General features: G+C 45.7%; 1 protein-coding gene across 1 annotated transcript in view; it reads left to right on the top strand.

Annotated features, from left to right (window-relative positions):
• LOC126153857 (uncharacterized) overlaps nucleotides 1-21,956 on the top strand; it is a 1,728,205-nt gene that overhangs the window by 1,586,107 nt on the left and 120,142 nt on the right. Inside the window, exon 44 of the mRNA XM_049916098.1 lies at nucleotides 8,414-8,865. Within this exon, the coding sequence (XP_049772055.1) occupies nucleotides 8,414-8,865 (452 nt within the window). The remainder of the gene's footprint in view (nucleotides 1-8,413; nucleotides 8,866-21,956) is intronic.

The raw sequence follows: 21,956 nt of genomic DNA on the forward strand, positions 1-21,956 counted from the left end.
TCATAACGATAGCCAGTTTATAGTAATTATTTGTTATCCTTCCCAGAAAGTTTACAAACAGATTGCTTCTTTTAGAATAGCTCGCTCAAATGCTGCTATAATCAGTCTCACGTAACGAAATGTTCACGTTCGCGAGTAAGCAACACTCCACGCGAAATTTAGTTATTTAAAATGCCACCAAAAGTTACAAGTTTCACACCGTCCATTTCATCGGATTCTCTTCCAAACTTTACGGCACTTTTTAAAGATTATGGTGCTAAAATATCACAATATTAATAAATTTCATCGAAGCGGCTATTAATAGGTCTTATCACTATGAGATGCAAGCCCCGACTCAACTCATCTATCTACACAAAAGAAGTTTTTAATTCCCAAACTACGCACGAATATGCTAATTTTTGATTGGCAGAGAAACATCACAGCCAGTCGAAAAGCTGCACCAAACCTGCTCAATTCCGCGCATAACACAGAACCAATCAAAATTTGTCACTGAATCAGAAAAGTAAATAACATTTTAAAAACCTACAAATATAAAATTAATTCCCTCTTAACAAAACTACTTTACCGAAATCTAATCTCATTTCCCCAGTACTGTAAACTGACGAAATAGTTTATAACAGATTCCTCAATACGAATTACTAACACACACGTCAGTCTCGAACTTTCACACGAGACCAGTACAAAAACTTTACGTAAAACATTATTTTACATTCATACCTTCATTCACTCTGATAACTAAGCACAATTATAATAGTAATTAATAAACAATTAGAAAATTAAACAAACAGAACTGCAGCTTTAACAGTGTCCGTCAGCTAGGGACCTCTGACAGATCGCATAGAAACTACATTCTCTTGCGCATCTGATGCCACCTTTCATTCGCGTGACTCGTACTGGACGTCTGTTTGCTGCTGTTTCGATCTCAATATGCGCGATGTAAGGCGGTGCGCCTCAGTGTGTGCCTGTGAACTCTGACAAGACATATTTAATCCTCAGTGATGAGTGTGGGTTTTTTTCGGTGATTTTTCTCTCACAGAATGTATTTTCCTTTCTCTCTCTCTCTCTCTCTCTCTCTCTCTCTCTCTCTCAGTTCCTCGAGGAAGTACTTTTTTTTTCCCAGTGTGAGTTGGTATTCATTGCAATAGCCGGTGTTCACTGATAGAATTTTTCAGAAGGAATTCTGTCATACGTATAGCGCATTTATCTGTTATGGGTCGTTAATCGAACTCGATAAAGATCTCCTCACACTGTCTAGAAAAAATATGCACAGTAAGCACCAAGTATCAAACACATAAACGCATGTTGATTAAGTTCGTAGGAATCTAAACAGGCCACATTTTTTACCTTGTTCATAAATTATTTTATTTACAAAAACTGCACCACTAGGCCACCGCCATAGGTCAAAAAAGACTTTTTACCCGTGTGTTTGCTACGTATCGAAATCATTATTTCTTCCACTCCTTTGTAGATTTTAGGTGAGAACGTTATATGCAGACATAAAATTTTCATATTTCCTAACGGTTCACCTGGTCCGAAACGGATACTCGATTTTTTCGAAACCAGAAGCATAGTGACCTAATCTCGAACGACCGCCTGCTGCTATACCAAAGCTCGTCGAAATCAGTGGGTCACATGGTTTTGCCTCTCTACGTTATGTTCACGTGCTGAAGATACGTGGGACTGCCATTCTGCGTTCCTTGTAATTCCCTAGTTTTTAAGAAAGAAGTGTGCGCACCGTGACCCTTAACACTTACCTCCCACGTCTCCTGGCACGGATTCTGCTTTCAGTACATTTATTTATCCATGATAATGGTGGTTGAGCTCTGTGACTGTGGATTAAATTATTTGAAGAGAGAGAATTTTTTTTTTTTTTTTTTTTTTTTTTGCCCAGTTGGATTCAGTATCCATCAGTCAGTTATTCGATCTACTCATCAAACCCCTACAAATACCTACAGAAAACACAATCTAACACTTAAATCTGTAATCAGTGTTCAGAAATTTCCCTACTTCAGGAATGTTTTTCTTGCTATTGCCAGTTTGCAATTTACATCCTCTCTACTTCAATGACGGTATTATTTAGTTGCGCAATTATCAAAATTCATCTACTATATATGTCTCGTTTCCTAATTTGATTCCCTCATCATCACCTGATTTAATCAAGTACGTTATATTACCATTACTTTACCTTCGTTGAAACGGATCTTACATCCTCTTGTCAAGACCAGGACCGGCTTAAGGCCCAAGGGACACAATCCACTCTTACAGCGCGAAACTGAAGCGGCCGCCAGAGGCGTCACAACACTAAAATTTCTATACAGGATCACAATCAGCAGCTGCCGGAGAGGGGCGCCAAGTGAAAGATTTCTACACAGTGAGTACAACAGTTAGTACCACTGGCACTAGTGGACTCTACGAACGTAAAGGGGGGCGGAGGGGGGTAGCGTCAAATAATAAGTCGCTTGGGCAGAAAGATGTTCTCGGACCGGCCCTGCTCAAGACACTACCCATTCCATTCAGTTGGCCTTCCAGGTTCTTCGCCGTCTCTGACAAAATTGCATTGTCATCGGCAAAACTGAAATTTCTGGTCCCTGGGATTTGATTAACTTTCCAAAGTTCCCATCGGTTTCCTTTACTGCTCTCTTGATGTACAGCTTTAATAAGATCAGGGACTGTCTATGACCCTGCGTAAACTCTCTCTTCAAAATTCTAACTTACCATGTTCCTGAGGGAGACTAGTTACAACAGATCACGTCCGATACTGAAAATAAAGCGTGTGCCTAACTGTTCGTGACGTTTGTGTAAGTTTAATAATAAATGACCAGAAGAATCTCCTGCAATAAAGGACGATGTCCATTTACAGTTTATTGATCTTTAAACAAGAAAACACGCCTAATTATGTCCATATCATTCACAAATCAAAGTCCATTAACTCCAAAGAAAGCACAGGTCTTTCAAGCTAATTCTGTATGAGGCTGATCATAAATCCCGTAACCTTACATCTAAATTATTCCACGTGCCGGTGGGCACTCTAACAAAAGATACTCACATGAATCGCCGAAGTCGGCAACTGGCCCCGTAAAGTCAGTTCTGCTTAATCCAAAACCCTCTCGAACTCACGTCTTCTCATTAACCCTTATATATCAATTACATTTACCCCTCGATAGTACTGCCAATAGTACGAGTAAATAGTATAGAGAACTACTAAACTATTGACGTGTCCATTTCCCGCGAGTATTGTCCCCCCTCCCCTCCCTCCTTCCCCCCCCCCCCCACCCCACACACATGTCAACTCGACCGACTCAAAACCACTACCGACTGAGCGCGATCGTTACTAGTAACAGTGTCTGCGTGGCACGGCAATGCCCTGTCCCCCAGAAATGGTGCGCAAAGACAGAAAATACAGTATTGGGAGGCAAGACTCACCGGGCAGCGCACTCTGATAGGTGCAGGGTGACACGAAAGCCTGCTAACATTTGAAAATGCACCACTTCACAGAATAATGTAGGTAGAGGTGTGAAATTTCACACACGTCCCGGAAATAACATGGCGTTTTATTGAAACCAAAAACTAGAGCAAAAACTGGCCGATAGATAGCACTAGACAGCAACACGCCAGTCAAATCGCAAGAGAATCGTGTATAAAATGAGCTGTACTTCCAGAGGGAGTCAGTACACCACGTTCTGCCCACTCTACGAAGGAAGTCCGATGGCTGACCAACCATAATACCCAGTACACCAAGCTCTTGCCCACACGACGGAGGGAGTCTGAAGGGTGACCAATAGATGACACCGAAATGCCAACTGTCAAGCTGAACCCACAGCAACACGTCAGCTGTAACAGAAGCACTACATGATGAGTCTACAAGCAATCGGTCACTTTGACAGAGGGCGAGCGACGACGACGACGAGGGAGTCAGATCGTCCCTAGCCTGGCTGATAAACGCCTGCTGGAAGGTACGACTTAGATGCAGGATGGAACTCCACCCCATGTTGCTATACGTGTGAAAAATCTCTTGCGTACATCGTTTAGTGTGGATCGAGTACTGCGCCGCCACGTACGATTTGCAGTACGGTTTTGGAGCATATACTGTATTCGAACATTATGAAGTACCTCGAGGAAAACGATTTATTGACATACAGTCAGCACGGTTTCAGAAAATATCGTTCTTGTGAAACACAACTACTTCTTTATTCTCATGAAGTAATGAGTGCTATCGACAGGGGATGTCAACTTGATTCCATACACTCCTGGAAATTGAAATAAGAACACCGTGAATTCATTGTCCCAGGAAGGGGAAACTTTATTGACACATTCCTGGGGTCAGATACATCACATGATCACACTGACAGAACCACAGGCACATAAACACAGGCAACAGAGCATGCACAATGTCGGCACTAGTACAGTGTATCTCCACCTTTCGCAGCAATGCAGGCTGCTATTCTCCCATGGAGACGATCGTAGAGATGCTGGATGTAGTCCTGTGGAACGGCTTGCCATGCCATTTCCACCTGGCGCCTCAGTTGGACCAGCGTTCGTGCTGAACGTGCAGACCGCGTGAGACGACGCTTCATCCAGTCCCAAACATGCTCAATGGGGGACAGATCCGGAGATCTTGCTGGCCAGGGTAGTTGACTTACACCTTCTAGAGCACGTTGGGTGGCACGGGATACATGCGGACGTGCATTGTCCTGTTGGAACAGCAAGTTCCCTTGCCGGTCTAGGAATGGTAGAACGATGGGTTCGATGACGGTTTGGATGTACCGTGCACTATTCAGTGTCCCCTCGACGATCACCAGTGGTGTACGGCCAGTGAAGGAGATCGCTCCCCACACCATGATGCCGGGTGTTGGCCCTGTGTGCCTCGGTCGTATGCAGTCCTGATTGTGGCGCTCACCTGCACGGCGCCAAACACGCATACGACCATCATTGGCACCAAGGCAGAAGCGACTCTCATCGCTGAAGACGACACGTCTCCATTCGTCCCTCCATTCACGCCTGTCGCGACACCACTGGAGGCGGGCTGTACGATGTTGGGGCGTGAGCGGAAGACGGCCTAACGGTGTGCGGGACCGTAGCCCAGCTTCATGGAGACGGTTGCGAATGGTCCTCGCCGATACCCCAGGAGCAACAGTGTCCCTAATTTGCTGGGAAGTGGCGGTGCGGTCCCCTACGGCACTGCGTAGGATCCTACGGTCTTGGCGTGCATCCGTGCGTCGCTGCGGTCCGGTCCCAGGTCGACGGGCACGTGCACCTTCCGCCGACCACTGGCGACAACATCGATGTACTGTGGAGACCTCACGCCCCACGTGTTGAGCAATTCGGCGGTACGTCCACCCGGCCTCCCGCATGCCCACTATACGCCTTCGCTCAAAGTCCGTCAACTGCACATACGGTTCACGTCCACGCTGTCGCGGCATGCTACCAGTGTTAAAGACTGCGATGGAGCTCCGTATGCCACGGCAAACTGGCTGACACTGACGGCGGCGGTGCACAAATGCTGCGCAGCTAGCGCCATTCGACGGCCAACACCGCGGTTCCTGGTGTGTCCGCTGTGCCGTGCGTGTGATCATTGCTTGTACAGCCCTCTCGCAGTGTCCGGAGCAAGTATGGTGGGTCTGACACACCGGTGTCAATGTGTTCTTTTTTCCATTTCCAGGAGTGTATTTTTAGATTTCCATAAAGCTTTCGACACCGTTCCTCACAAGCATCTTGTAACGATACTGTGTGCCTACTGAGAATGGCCTCAGCTTTTCGACTGGACTCGTGAGTACCTGTCACAAAGGTCACAGTTCGTAGTAATAGACGGAAAGTCATCGAGTAAAACAGAAGTAATATCCGGCGTTCCCCAAGGAAGTGTTACAGGCCCTCTATAGTTCCTGATCTACGTATATTAACGACTTATGAGACAATCTCAGTAGCCGTCTTAGATGGTTTGCAGATGATGCCGTCATTTACCGTCTTGTTAAGTTATCAGATGATCAAAAAGACTTGCAAAATGATTTAGATAAGACATATATATGGTGCGAAAGTGGCAGTTGACCCTGAATAAGGAAAAATGTGAAGTTATTCACATGGGTACTAAAAGAAGTCCGCTAAATTTCGATTACGCGATAAGTCACACAAATTTAAAGGCAGTAAATTCAAATAAATACTTAGGGATTACAATTACAAATAACTTAAATTGGAACGATCACATAGATAATACTGTGGGTAGAGCAAACCAAAGACCGCGATTCAATGGCAGAACACTTGGAAGGTGCAACAGGTCTACTAAAGAGACTGCTTACACCACGCTTGTCCGCCCTATTCTGGAGTACAGCTGTGCGGTGTGGGATCCGCATCAGGTGGGACTGACGGATGACATCGAAAAAGTACAAAGAAGGGCAGCTCATTTTGTTTTTTCGCAAAATCGGGGAGATAGTGTCACAGACATGATACGTGAATTGGAGTGGCAATCATTAAAACAAAGGCGTTTTTCGTTGCGACGGGATCTTCTCGTGAAATTTCAATCACCAGTTTTCTCCTCCGATTCCGAAAACATTCTGTTGCCACCCACCTACATAGGGAGAAATGATCGTCACGATAAAATAAGAGAAATCAGGGCACGCACAGAAAAATTTATGTGCTCGTTTTTCCCGCATGCCGTTCGAGAGTGGAACGATAGAGAGACAGCTTGAAGGTGGTTCATTGAACCCACTACCAGGCACTTTACTGTGAATAGCAGAGTAATCACGTAGATGTAGATGTACGTCATGTTTGGCCTTGGTCAGTTGAAGTCGCAAGTCTACCGCAATCGTCCGACCTCACTAGGACTGCTAAAGACAACATCCGACGGCAATTTCTCACTGTACAGTGCCGTTCACAGTATTGTCCCTCGACTGAAGGTAGTGTTGAAGAGCCGGCCGGTGTGGCCGAGCGGTCCTAGGTGCTTCAGTCTGGAATTGCGCGACCACTACGCTCGCAGGTTCGAATCCTGCCTCGGGCATGGATGTGTGTGGTGACCTTAGGTTAGTTAGGTTTAAGTAGTTATAAATTCTAGGAATGTAGTCGAATTAAGTCGGGTGATGCTGAGGGAATTAGATTAGAAAATGGGACACTTAAAGTAGTAAAGGAGTTTTGCTATTTGGGGAGCAAAATAACCGATGATGGTCGAAGTAGAGAGGATAGAAAATGTAGACTGGCAATGGCAATGAAAGCGTTTCTCAAGAAGAGGAATTTGTTATCATCGAGTATAGATTTAAGTGTCAGGGAGTCGTTTCTGAAAGTATTTGTATGGCGTGTAGCCATGTATGGAAGTGAAACATGGACGATAAATAGTTTGGACGAGAAGAGAATAGAAGCTTTCGAAATGTGGTGCTACGGAAGAATGCTGAAAATTAGATGGGTAGATCACATAACTAATGATGAAGTACTGAATAGAATTGGGGAGAAGAGGAGTTTGTGGCACAACTTGACAAGAAGAAGGGACCGGTTGGTAAGGCATATTCTGAGGCAAATTTACTATTGGAGGGCAGCGTGGAAGGTAAAAATCGTAGAGGGAGACCTAGAGATGAATACACCAAGCAGATTCAGAAGGATGTAGGTTACAGTAAATATTGGGAGATGAAGAAGCTTGCCCAGGATAGAGTAGCATGGAGAGCTGCGTCAAACCAGTCTCAGGACTGAAGACCACAACAACAACAACAACAAATTCTAGGGGACTGATGACCTCAGATGTTAAGTCCAATAGTGCTCAGAGCCAGTGTTGAAGAATGACGGCCGACATATTCAGCAATTGGCATAAAGAACGTCGTCTTTTCTAAAAATCAATTGTTGTGCTGATTACTGCTTTTAATATCGTATGAAGAGCCATTTGTTGGTCATTTAGTGCACTTTTCTTTTTCTTTTTTTCTCGTAAAACCCTGTGTCATTTGAAGCATGTGTGTCAATGTTTACCTCTTACCCTGGATTATTCTGTGAAGAATTTTCAAAAGTTAATGGACCTTTGGGTCGTCCTGTATATCGTTGGTGCGGATGTCGACTATAGTATCTTTACACCTGTCTCACTCCCTTCTTCACTACTGCTTCCCTGTCGTTGTTATCGAGGTTATACAAACGCACACCTCCAGATATTTAATAGAGGTCACTCGCTACCAGTGACTGTGTGGCAGTTCTCGTGCGCAGCTCGCAGTATCCGTGTTCGCTGAGCCGGCCGGGACGGCCGAGTGGTTCTAGGCGCTTCAGTGTGGAACCGCGTGACCGCTAAGGTCGCAGGTTCGAATCCAGCCTCGGGCATGGATGTGTGTGATGTCCTTAGGTTAGTTAGGTTTAAGAAGTTGTAAGTTCTAGGGGACTGATGACCTCAGATGTTAAGTCCCATAGTGCTCAGAGTCATTTGCCGTGTTCGCTGAGAGTGGGCCGGCGCTTGCAGGTGCTGCACCACGGCAGCACGGCGGTGCACTGGGACGCGGAGGGCGGGTCGCGCACGGCGCTGGTGTACGCGCGCCTGGAGCGCAGCTGCGCCACGCTGACGTGGGGGCGGCCGGCGTGGAGCGCGCTGCGCACGGGCGCGGGCGGCGGCGGCGGGCCCGCCTCCGACTACTGCCTGGGCGCCAACCCCGAGGAGGCGGTCGCGCCCGGCCTGCTGCTCAAGCTGGCGGGCGCCGAGCCCACGCTCGAGGAGGGCTACCTCGACCTCGCCTGCGTCAAGGAGATCTCTCAGGGCGGCCGCGACCGAGACCGCGACCCCGACCTGCTGACCGCCTGCCGCCGCTACGGCCTCGACAAGTTCGCCACGCGCGACTGCGTGCTCGCGCTCGTCTACGGCGCCAACCTCAGCGACAACCGCGTCCTCTTCCTGCTCTGCCCGCCGACGCTCTGCAAGTAAGTCCGCCGTCCTGTGCACGCGCCGATTTTGCTAAGTGGGGACAAAGTGCAGGTGAGAGGATAAGGACCAAATAGGTCACACGGACGTACTGCCGGAAATACCTTCCAATGGAGGTACATACACATGGAGGTAATCCAGTGGAAGTGGACCCACTTGATCTTTGACACTTATAGATTTGAGTGCTCACTGTTCCGTCAGACATGTCCAACGGAACAGACACCACTCGCGATGAAACAGCTGGAACATACAGGGTGTTACAAAAAGGTACGCTCAAAATTTCAGGAAACATTCCTTACACACAAAGAACGAAAATATGTTACGTGCACATGTGTCCGGAAACGCTTAATTTCCATGTTAGAGCTCATTTTATTACTTCTCTTCAAATCACGTTTATCATGGAATGGAAACACACAGCAACAGAACGTACCAGCGTGACTTCAAACACTTTGTTACAGGAAATGTTGAAAATGACCTCCGCTAGCGAGGATACATGCATCCACCCTCCGTTGCATGGAATCCCTGATACGCTGATGCAGCCCTGGAGAATGGCGTATTGTATCACAGACGTCCACAATACGAGCACGAAGAGTCTCTACATTTGGTACCGGGGTTGCGTAGACAAGAGCTTTCAAATACCCCCATAAATGAAAGTCAAGAGGGTTGAGGTCAGGAGAGCGTGGAGGCCATGGAATTGGTCCGCCTCTACCAATCCATCGGTCACCGAATCTGTTGTTGAGAAGCGTAAGAACACTTCGACTGAAATGTGCAGGAGCTCCATCGTGCAAGAACCACATGTTGTGTCGTACTTGTAAAGGCACATGTTCTAGCAGCACAGGTAGATTATCCCGTATGAAATCATGATAACGTGCTCCATTGAGCGTAGGTGGAAGAACATCGGGCCCAATCGAGACATCACCAACAATGCCTGCCCAAACGTCCACAGAAAATTTGTGTTGATGACGTGACTGCACAATTGCGTGCGGATTCTCGTCAGCCCACACATGTTGATTGTGAAAATTTACAATTTGATCACGTTGGAATGAAGCCTCGCCTGTAAAGAGAACATTTGCACTGAAATGAGGATTGACACATTGTTGGATGAACCATTCGCAGAAGTGTACCCGTGGAGACCAATCAGCTGCTGATAGTGCCTGCACACGCTGTACATGGTACGGAAACAACTGATTCTCCCGTAGCACTCTCCATACAGTGACGTGATCAACGTTACCTTGTACAGCAGCAACTTCTCTGACGCTGACATTAGGGTTATCGTCAACTGCACGAAGAATTGCGTCTTCCATTGCAGGTGTCCTCGTCGTTATAGGTCTTCTCCAGTCGCGAGTCGTGGGCTGGAATGTTCCGTGCTCCCTAAGACGCCGATCAATTGCTTCAAACGTCTTCCTGTCGGGACACCTTCGTTCTGGAAATCTGTCTCGATACAAACGTACGGCGCCACGGCTATTGCCCCGTGCTAATCCATACATCAAATGGGCATCTGCCAACTCCGCATTTGTAAACATTGCACTGACTGCAAAACCACGTTCGTGATGAACACTAACCTGTTGATGCTACGTACTGATGTGCTTGACGCTAGTACTGTAGAGCAATGAGTCGCATGTCAACACAAGCACCGAAGTCAACATTACCTTCCTTCAATTGGGCCAACTGGCGGTGAATCGAGGAAGTACAGTACATACTGACGAAACTAAAATGAGCTCTAACATGGAAATTAAGCGTTTCCGGACACATGTCCACATAACATCTTTTCTTTATTTGTGTGTGAGGATGTTTCCTGAAAGTTTGGCCGTACCTTTTTGTAACACCCTGTATACACGAATAACTGGGGTGAAAGGAACGGAAAGAAAACGGGATGGGATAGAGATAGGAAGGAAATAATGAGAAAAGTCGCAGCCATTCTAGTGATCTCGATACGCTATTCTGTCTGGCATTGGTTCGAGAAAAGTCGCTAATATTCTACTGTTTCCTTCTACAGAGAACATTCGATACGTATCGTTATAAATACGGACTATTCGCCGAATAGGAAGCTAGTTTACACCAGATGGGATTCTCTTGTATATGTGTATAACCACTTTAAATAAAACTTTCCTAACGTCTGCACATGACTTGATTATTTTTTATCGCGGTAAAAGTAGAGGTAGATCAAGATGTCTTTAGCGCCCCCTCCTTGAGGTTTTTCCGTATACACCACTGAATGAGAGACATTACGGAATTTCGAAAAAGTGATCCTTTAATTCTGTTTCACAGTGTAGTTCAGGGGTGAACGGCCAGATGTCAGTGTCCAACGGGCGCAATCCTTCGGCAAGCGACCACTTTGCCATCTTCTGGTGCGCTGGTGACACCGCGAGGAGTGGGCGAGGTAATGCTGGGGCCTCGATGGAGGATAGACCACCACAACGCAGGGAGGGGGTGGGAAGCGATATAAGCCCCAAGCCGGCAATCAAGCAGTCACTTCATCAGCGCACCTGATGACGGCAAGATGGTCGCTTGCGTAAAAATGTTGTACCCATTAGACACTGACAGTTAGCCACTCCCGCGTGATCTACTTCGTTAAGTTATTTATATTATTCTTGTTACCGCGCTTAAGGTAGAGTAATACTTTTTTATCGTAACAGTGTTTAAATAGTGTCTTTTGATCATCAAATGTAGTTACTTGTTGTTTCTTCGGTCTGATGGTTTCCACTGTGGGTCACTAATGACGACTTGGCGTCAGATCGGGGAAAAGTGGCCACACTGTTCATCGGGAAAAGTGGCCAAGGTGTTTACCCCAATACGAGTTAGTTCTTCCATATATCACGCACAATACTACAGATAAGATTGATTTCTAGACCCATCTGTCCTTCACTCGTCATTCTATTCCTTTGTGACAATTTTGAGTTGATTAATTTGTACTATTTAAAACCCTCTTTGTTCTGTTTTATTTAGCCTAATAGAAAAATTCGATCTAAAATGGTCTGCTCCAGCCACTTGGTAAAGTTTCATATGCTAGGGCATCAAAATGCCTAGAAAATATATCCAAAAACCAGAACAGTACACTTGGGATGCTGTTACGATGGCAATGGCCACATTAGCGTCTTACATAGAGGAAAGTGGTCACTCTGTAAGCCTCAAAACGCATGTAGTTCCTATATATTATTTTCTGTTTCATTTAGAAATATTTGGTGCGATACCTTATAAAATGTACGTTCAAAATGTGTAACAGACAAACTTATGTGAATAACCATGGTTTGGTAAACATTCAGTTTTCTTTAGAATGCACTTCACCCCACCTTCACCTACTAGTGTTTTAGCTCTACACTCCACACACAAAAGCTCAAAGGACGTGGCCCCTCGGAGATGGACTGTACCTTGCGATACGTTACCCCAGCATCTGACCTCTTCCAAGCGAAATAAGGCGCCGAAAATCCATGGATCGTTCTGCAATTATGTTCTCTCATTGAGGAAAGAAATAATTATTAGGAAGTGAACGATGAGATGACAATTCGTCAGTACAAGATGTAGTCATAAAATTGTATCTATCGCGTCGAAAAAAATCAGACTGCGACGGCGACACTTGGTTATGTTTTTAGTCCTTCCCTATACATTTACCTTCTATGTGACATATTTTTCACGGCGATGCATGACTTGCCAGAGGGCTTGGTTGTAGAAGCCTGCGTTTTAATTGCTCACCAATCAATACACCTAGAATATCACCATGTCGTATTTCTTGAAATGCCTGACACGCAATGCTTTTCTCACCGGAGGGAGGAGGGGGAAGTCACTGGGCATCATGTCAAGAGACTGCGGAGACGAGGTAAAATTTAATTACTTTCTTTTATTTTCTCCTGCCAGTAACTTCTGTTTTTATGTTTAATTTAACGACACTGCAACGCGTTTCGAGCATGTTTTGCTCATCTTGAGCCGTTTACACGAAAGTCTCGTTAAGACACAGCAGCCCCACCACACCAGCAGAAGATATCGCTGAACATCAATTTCTGGTCAACCACTTCCCCACCACCCCTCTCCAGACAAGTATCCCAACAGCTACACCAGCAGATAACAATGAACAAAAGTCCTATGTTAATTTAGTTTAAGACATTTTATTTTTAAGTAACAATTTTCTGTATGTACAACGCCTGAAGATGAGCAGACCCTCCTCGAAACGCGTTGCAACATGTTAAGCATGATGATGATGAGGTTCCATACTCCGAGGAGCGTAGGGGACGATGCGGGAGACCCGCACCGCCGTACTAGGCAAGGTCCTAGTGGAACTGGTTTGCCATTGCCTTCCTCCGAACGTAAAAGGGATGAATGATGATGATGACGACACAACAATACCCAGTCATCTCGAGACAGGAAAAATCCATAACCCCGCCGGGAATCGAACCCGGGACCCCGTGCGCAGGAAGCGAGAACGCTGCCGCAAGACCACGAGCTGCAGAAAATGACACAAAAACAATTAAATGTGACTTACGAATAAGTAATTATTCCACACAATCAGGGTTCTGAAACGTAGACAGCATGTCCATAAGTAATCATAACTTAATCGCTCAAAGAAGCAGCACATCTAACTGGGTACAGTGCAGAATGAGCCGGGGAGTCTCCGTGGAAGAAAAGTACCCGATCGGAGATCTTACTGCGCAACTTCGTCTTGGCAGCCTGACATAACCTTGCCAGGAAAAATCGGTAGTATGCTCCTGTGTCGATTTCCCGTTTATGAATATCACGACTTCGTTATTTTCTCCATATCTGGACGGAGGTGCTTCTGATTCCGCAACTGATGTTCAGTTAACGAAGAGCCACTCCATTTCCTTTTTTAAGAACTTCATCAAGTTCACAAGACTGGTTCTGGCCTTTAAATTAGGCCATTATCAAGTGTATCAAAATGGTTCAAATGGCTCTGAGCACTATGGGACTTAACTTCTAAGGTCATCAGTCCCCTAGAACTTAGAACTACTTAAACCTAACTAACCTAAGGACATCACACACATCCATGCCCGAGGCAGGATTCGAACCTGCGACCTTAGTGATCGCGTGGTTCCAGACTGTAGCGCCTTTAACCGCTTGGCCACCCCGGCCGGCTATCAAGTGTATCTGGAAGTTATGCTGTACAGACGCAATGTCAAATGAACTGATTAATTTGTCTGCTGCTCTACAGCATGACTTTCAGATACACTTGATAATGGCCTAATACGAGGGTCGTCCACGTAGTAAGTTCCGTTTCTATTTCCATCTGCGGCAGCGCTACGATCGCAGTTCCGAGCATGCGCGGCAGGTACTCTGACTCAAGGAGAAGACATGTACTCCGTTTTCAGATCGCTACTGCCGACGTGTGCTTCGTAGTGCTTCTTTATAATGTCAGCCGTAACTAAAAATGCCGCCGCGTGTGAAATCAGATCTGTGATTCGTTTCCTAAATGCAAAGAAAGTTAAACCAAAGGAAATTCATCGGCAAATCTGCGAAGTTTACGGACAAAATGCTATGAATGATTCAATGGTTAGAAGATGGGTCATACTGTTCAATGAAGGACGTGATCAAGTACACGATGATGACCTAAGTGGACGTCCGTCTGTGGTTACTGATGGATTGGTTCACACAATTGAAGAGAAGATTAAGCACAACCATAAGTTTACACTTAGTGCCCTTGCTATGGAAGTTCCACAAATCTCACAATCACTAATTCATGAAATTGTTATGAAAAACTTAAATTTCGAAAACTTTGTTCACATTGGGTACCCAAAATTCTTACTGAACAACACAAAAAACGACGGATGGGCAGTGCACTTCAGTTTTCGACACCCTACAATGAAGAAGTCGATGGTTTTCTTTCTAGGACAGTCACGGGGGATGAAACTTGGGTATCGACGACACCGCTGAAACAAAACGGCAATAAATGGAATGGAGGCACATTTCATCCCCAACGAAGGTTAAGCTTAAGCAAATCTTGACACCTCGAAAAGTCATGTGCACCGTTTTTTGAGACAGAGATCGCATTTTGTTGATTGATTTCCCACCACGAGGCCAAACAACCAATGCACATGGTTACTGCGAGACCATTAAGAAATTGCGCCGCGCAGTACAGAACAAGCCCCGAGGATTACTGTCAAAAGGTGTTGTTTTTTTCCACGATAATGCCTGACCTCCACGGTAAATGTGACCAAACAACTCTTAAGGAAATTTCACTGGGGAGCGTTTGATCATCCTCCGTACAGCCCGGACCTCGCTCCTAGCGACTTTCATCTCTTCTTACACCTAAAATCTGTCCTTGGTGGCCAACACTTCAACGATGATGACGAGCTGAAAGAACATGTTCCCACGTGGTTGAGTACATAGGTGGCAACCTTCTATGAAGAAGGCATACAAAAACCTGTGCCACGCTATGACAAGTGCCTACAAAATTTCGGAAACTATGTAGAAAAGTAGTTTAACAGTTGTAGATTTCTGAACAATAAATATTATTTCTGTATCTGTACACGTTTGTTTTATATAACCAAACGGAACTTACTTTGTGGACATACCTCGTATAAAGTCTCTTGTGAAGTTAATAACGTTCTTACAAAAGTAAGTGGAGCGGCTTTTCATTAATCATAGGTTTGCACCACATCATGGTAGTCCCAAAACACATGTGATCACCTTGCCCAATACGGATGGGTCTCCACCTTTTTCGGCGGTGGCAAACCCACATGTTTCCATTGTCTGATTCGCTTATTTGTTTCGGTATCACAGTGGTACACGCCGAACTCGTCCATGGTAGTGAGGTGGCTTGGATGGGTCTAATAGAGCTGCAACATTCCCTATGTTTCTGAATAGGTGTGAGCAATGCTGAACGCAGCGGGCGGCAATCTTTGTCTCATTCAAAATGTCGTACAAGACGATTAAAACTGCTCCATGACTGATTTTCTCTTTTTCCACTGTTGTCTCGCCTCTGGTATGCCGGTCTTGGAGCTCCATGGCTTCACCATGCTTGCGATTCCCAGCTATTAACAGACAGATGGTCTGCCACTTCGTTCTTCGTCATTCAAACTTTTTCAGTCACATTGAAAACGACTGAACGACATAACCATTGTGTCATATGATGGTGTATTGCTGACGTACACTCCCACCAACTTATCAAGACTAACAGCAGCGTTGTAGCCCCCTCCCCCCTCCTCATGCGCAGCAAATGACTTACCGCACAGTACTCCACTTTACATATGACCTGAGCTACTTTGTTTTGGCTTATCTAGCAACGTGCTGCGACGTTTTGGAGCATGTGTACCATTAATGCAGACGTGTAGAGGGGGCGGACAAAGATATGGCAACACCACGAAAAATGCATACTTAAACAAAAATGCAGATGCTACCCAACCTTGCAGTTTGCACTGGTGTACTTCACCATGGACGGCCTGTATACTGTCCTCAATACGTTGCAAGTCTCAGTCGTGGTCAGGACAGTGCTTTGTGTAGTTTTGAGTGCATAATGTTCGAAGTCAGAGCATTCGAATGTGGGCAAATTATTGGTGCTATTATGGCGGGTGCCTCTGTAACCAAGGCAGCTGACGTGTTTGGTGTTTCAAGAGCCACCGTATCGAAGATTTACACCGCTTATAGGCAAAGAGAATAAACATCATCCGCTAAGTCACAACGCGGACGAAAGTGTGTGTTGAATGATTGTGACAGACGGTCATTGAAGAGGACTCTGACGAAAAATTAAGAGGACGACAGCTGCGAAAGTCACTGCAGAACTGAAAATCGCACTAGCGAAGCCTGTGAGTATGAGTGTTGTTTCACACTGTTTCTAACTTCTGGCCGACTTTACGTCACAAGAGTGAAATATGATGGGAATTCGGTGATGATTTCGACAGCCACATCGTGGTATTCCAAGGGCCCCATGGTTACTCCGCAAGGTCGCATTACTGGCAAGGATTAAGTGACCATTTTGGCTTATCAGTTCCATCCCATGGTACATTGTTTGTTTCCCAATGTTGATCCTGTGTTCCAAGACGACAGGACTTGTGTGCGCACAGCTCGCATCAGACGGTACTAGCTTTGTGAGCACGAGGATGAATTTTCGCGACTCCCTTGGTCACCACAGTCAACAGATTTCAATATTATTGATCCTTTGTGGTCTGCTTAGGGGAAGAGGATGCGTGAACGCTATCCATCTCACATATACCATCTGTACCTGAACTTGCTACTGGTTTGCAGGAAGAACGATACCAGATTCCGTTGAAAACCGCATAGGACCTGTATTTACCCATACCGAAACTACTGGAAGCTGTTTCAATGCCAACGGTTTACTTACGAGGTATTAAACGTAGTAATCAAATGTGTTTTTGATGTTTTCATGTTTCTGTCCATCCCAAATAAACAATAAATTAATTACCTAGCTTGGCTTTTTTTCGAGGTGATAATTAAAAGTCTATGGCTAAGCTTCGTATAGGATGCTAAGAAATGAATTTCACGGGAAATTCAAAAAAGCAAAACGATAATTAATAATATGGACATGTAGAGAAACTGAGAAACAGATTATTGAACAAAATTAATACTGCACAGAATAAGATTAAACTTAATTATGGAGAAATAAAAAGGGGAGGTTAGATGTACAAACACAAGGGCTGATAGATTTTAGAAATTCGTCGACGGCCGATACCAAGGATCTGACCTGAATCGTGTAGGAAGAACGGCAGTTGATGTGGGAAACACAGCTGATAAAAATAATGCTGTAAAAATGAGAAACACACGCAGTTAGAGATGCAATAGTTATGTGTGTAAGGAAACGTACCACTCGACGCGTCTGCCAGTAGTGGCGCTGTAGTCTAACTCGCCTGTTGTGTGTTTTGAGTGATAAGTGTTAATTTTTCCTGTTAGTGCACGTGTGATGACACACGTCTTGCTATCGCAGTGTTCATTATGGGACGAAGAATGAATACACGCCTGGTATTAGTAACTCAATAGAGAACGGCAGTGCTCCGTGTACATCAATTATTCGAGACGAATTTACCGGCAGAAATGCAGTTTGCATGTGGAACACGTCCCAGCATTTTGCTACCTGCCAGGAGAGCGCCGGTGTAGCAAGTGCTTTGACACCGACAAGAGCACTAGAAAGACGGCAAACAGGCGACATATGTTCCGCCAGTCTCTGCGCATAACGTAGCACACTGCGTTCGTGCACACCTCTGTGCTAAAATCAATAAGAGCTGCATGAACTAAAATATTTAAAAAAGGTTCAAAAGCTGTGGACCAAGAAACTACTATTAGATTTCCAGGAAAGCATACGCTTCACACTATCGATACGGGCCACAAAAGGGGAAAGCAGCTGACATAGGAAACTGTGACAAGGGGCAAGTTGTACCGGCCCGGCGCATAGGACCGACCACCAAGAAAATGGCGACGCTGGTTGGCTGTTCAGACGCTATTGTGAGCGTCTGTGGAAAATGGTTGAAAGACGGTTGAACCACAAGCAGGATAATTATAGTATTTGGACATCGGAGGCTTGCCTGTTCTGTAAAGTTGGATAGGTGATGATCTATGGCACATCCGACGATAGAGTACGATGCTGGTGCAGGCACAAAAGTTTGGGAGCATACCGTTCAGCGCACATTGCTGAGTATGGGACTCCACCGCAGACGACCACCATGTTTTTCCATGTTAACATAACGACAATGTCAACTCCTATTGCGGTGGGCATAGGATGGGCGTGACTGGGCGGTGGAACAATGGAAACTTGTCGTTTGGGCGAATGAATAAAGTTTCTTGTTACGCAATGTCGCTGGGAGTGTCCGGATATTCCGTCATCCAAGCGACCAGGTGCTCAAAATATGCACCACATCAAGGACGCAGGACAGTGGGACCATTATAATGCTATGGGAGACATTCAGCTGGGCTTCCATGGGACCTGTGATAGTAATCAGGGCACCATGAAGGCTGTGGTCTGCGTGAACATTTTTGGGGATCGCATGCATCTCTTCATGCTTGATGTCTTCCCTGGTGGTGAATGCGTCTTCCAGCATCATAAATGGCCCTGCAAGGCTGGAATCGTATTACTGTAGTTTAAAAATCATGACGGTGAGCTCACGATGAGGTGGTCAAATTCACCTTGACTTGAGTATGATGCAACACATCGGGGATGCTCTCCGCCCCCACAAACAATCGGCTCGTAGTTTACGGCAATTGCGTGACTCAGTGCGCAGCCGGCCATTGTGGCCGAGCGGTTCTAGGCGCTTCAGTCCGGAACCGCGCGACTGCTACGGTCGCAGGCTCGAATCCTGCCTAGGGCATGGTTGTGTGTAATGTCCTTAGGTTAGTTAGGCTTAAGTAGTTCTAAGTTCTAGGAGAATGATGACCTCAGATGTTAAGTCCCATAGTGCTCAGAGACATTTGAACTATCTGAACCTCAGCGTACGCATCTGGTGCCTCATACCCCCGGAAGCCTACCAAGGACTCGTAGAATCCATGCCACGCAGAATCACTGTTGTATCGCGTTCCAGAGGTGGACCAGCACGTTATTAAACTGATGGTCATAATATTTCGGCTCCTCAGCACAGTTTTGAGGATGTGCACCGGTTGATACCGGTGATAAGTATCCTCCTCTTTATACGAGGGACCTTCAGTAAGTGATGCAACACATTTTTTGTGAAATCAGGTTGATTTTATTCAGTATTCCTATACACCATGTTATTCCCCACTCTTTTGGCTATAGGACCCTATTTTTCAACATAATCTCTGTTCAATGCGACAGTCTTACGCTCCCTTACTGGGAGAGCCTGTATGCTCGCATGATACCTCTCTACTGGTCGACGTAGGAGCCAAAGTCTTCCTGCATCAATAACCACCCGCCGTCCACGCATTGCTCCCCGTCCTTCACTGGGCCAAACAGATGGAAGTCGGAAGATGCGAGATCCAGGCTGTAGGGTGGATGTGGTAGAACAGTGCATTGATGTTTTGTGAGCTTCTTTCGGGTACACAGACTTGTGTGAGGCCTTCCGTTGTCACGGAGAAGGAGAAGGAGAAGATCGAACACGCTGAAGTCGTTTCTTCAATCTCCTGGGAGTAGCACGATATATTTCAGAGTTGATCGTTTCAGCTTAAGAGAGGATATCAAACCGAATAACCCATTCAGAGTCCCAGTAGACCAACGCCATGACTACACCGGCTCGAGATGCGGATTTGAACTTTTTCTTCAGAGAAGAACCGAGTGAGGCGGCGCAGTGGTTAGCACACTGGACTCGCCTTCAGGAGGACGACGGTCCAAACCCGCGTCCGGCCATCCTAATTTAGATTTTCTGTGATTTCCGTAAATCGCTTCATGCTAGTGTCAGGATGGTTCCTTTGAAAGAGCACGGCCGATTTCCTTCCCCATCCTTCCCTGACCGTGCTCCGTCTCTAATGACGTCGTTTTCGTCGGGACTTTAAGCACTAATCTCCCCCTCCTTCAAAGAAGAGGTCGTGTGGCGCCACTCCATGGATCGCCGTTTTGTTTCCTGTTCCAAGTGATGAACACGTGTTTCATCGCCTATGATCATGTTCGACAAAAAATTGTCAAGATCATCTTCGTAACGAGCAATGGTCCCTCGTTGCTTTTTATGGTCTTCTGTTAGCCGACGAGGAACCGGGCGGGCACACACCTTTGACCACCCCTACTGGTGGACGAGTGTACCAGAACTACCAGTAGAGGCGTCCAGTTGCGCAGCGAGATAATTGATTGAGATCCGTCGATCACCTCGAGTGAGAGTGTCCGCACGTTCCAACACTGCAGGAGTCACAGCTGTGTGCTGCCGGCCGCCACGCAGCAGATCGGACAGTTTTGCACGCCTTTGTTGCGATGATGACACAGGCCTCGCTCAATCACTCACCGTGCTTCTGTTCACTGCCAGTTCTCCGTAGCCATTTTCAAGCGCTTACGAATATCTGCGATGCTCTGGGTTTCCTCCAAAAGAAACTCAGTTCTGCTTGGAACGCACTTCCGTTAGAAACGCCAATTTGAAGGCAACGTATTGAGTCGCCACCTATTGCAATTACGTAGAACTATTGGGGCTGAAGCAGGAATATTCCAAGATGTCCTACAGCAACACCCGCAGTTTTTCAACCGAAATTTGCACAGGAAGAAATGTGTTGCGTTACGTATTGAATGTCCCTCCTGTTTTAGGCCTCATGATAGCGTAATTCGGCCGAAACTGATCTTTACAATAACAAGAAGTGTACTAGACTGTGTGTCGTTTACAAAATTATAAAGCAAGCTGCTTTATTTTGGGGACACAATGTCAAAAATGGTTCAAATGGCTCTGAGCACTACGGGACTTAACATCTATGGTCATCAGTCCCCTAGATCTTAGAACTACTTAAACCTAACTAACCTAAGGACATCACACAACACCCAGTCATCACGAGGCAGAGAAAATCCCTGACCCCGCCGGGAATCGAACCCGGTAACCCGGGCGCGGGAAGCGAGAACGCTACCGCACGACCACGAGCTGCGAACGACACAATGTCGCCTTTCTGCAGAAACAATATGATTCTCCCCAGAAAGTCATCATATATGTGCAACCCATTGTCCTTCAGAGTTTGTCGGAGAGTTTGAGAAATATCCGAAATGAACTTACTTTCAGTAATATGTGAAACGATTTACTGTGTGTCTTTAGGGTATCTGGCACGAAATGTTACGATTTATGGAATAATTGAAAAGTGGAAATAGAAAATGTCCCATGTTGTTTCACAAAACGTATTGCCAATGCTATTGTACTCTGGGTACTCTGCTGTATGTTGCTAGACTTAAACCTGGTGCCAAACAACGGGGAACGTCTTGCGAACACGCGTTAGTGGCTGGTGCATGGTCCTTGTGCCAAACTGTGCTTCCCTCTGGAGTTCCAAAATTTAAAAGATATGAGAAGTGGTTTTTGTTGCGTATAATTCTATTAGTTGCAAACCTAATGCTGTAATTCTGTACTTGCGTTATCACGAATATAACGTGCATTTGTATTAATAACACTTGGAAAAAAGTCTTTCTTCCTCCTCTTTTATCAAAAACTGAAATTTTTTGAAACCGTGACTGTGTACAAAATACAAAGTGATTTTTGCAAAGAAGGAAACAGCAACTAGTCACTGTTTATAA

Source organism: Schistocerca cancellata, chromosome 2 (genome assembly GCF_023864275.1).
Source record: "Schistocerca cancellata isolate TAMUIC-IGC-003103 chromosome 2, iqSchCanc2.1, whole genome shotgun sequence".
Classification (NCBI taxonomy): Eukaryota; Metazoa; Arthropoda; class Insecta; order Orthoptera; family Acrididae; genus Schistocerca; species Schistocerca cancellata.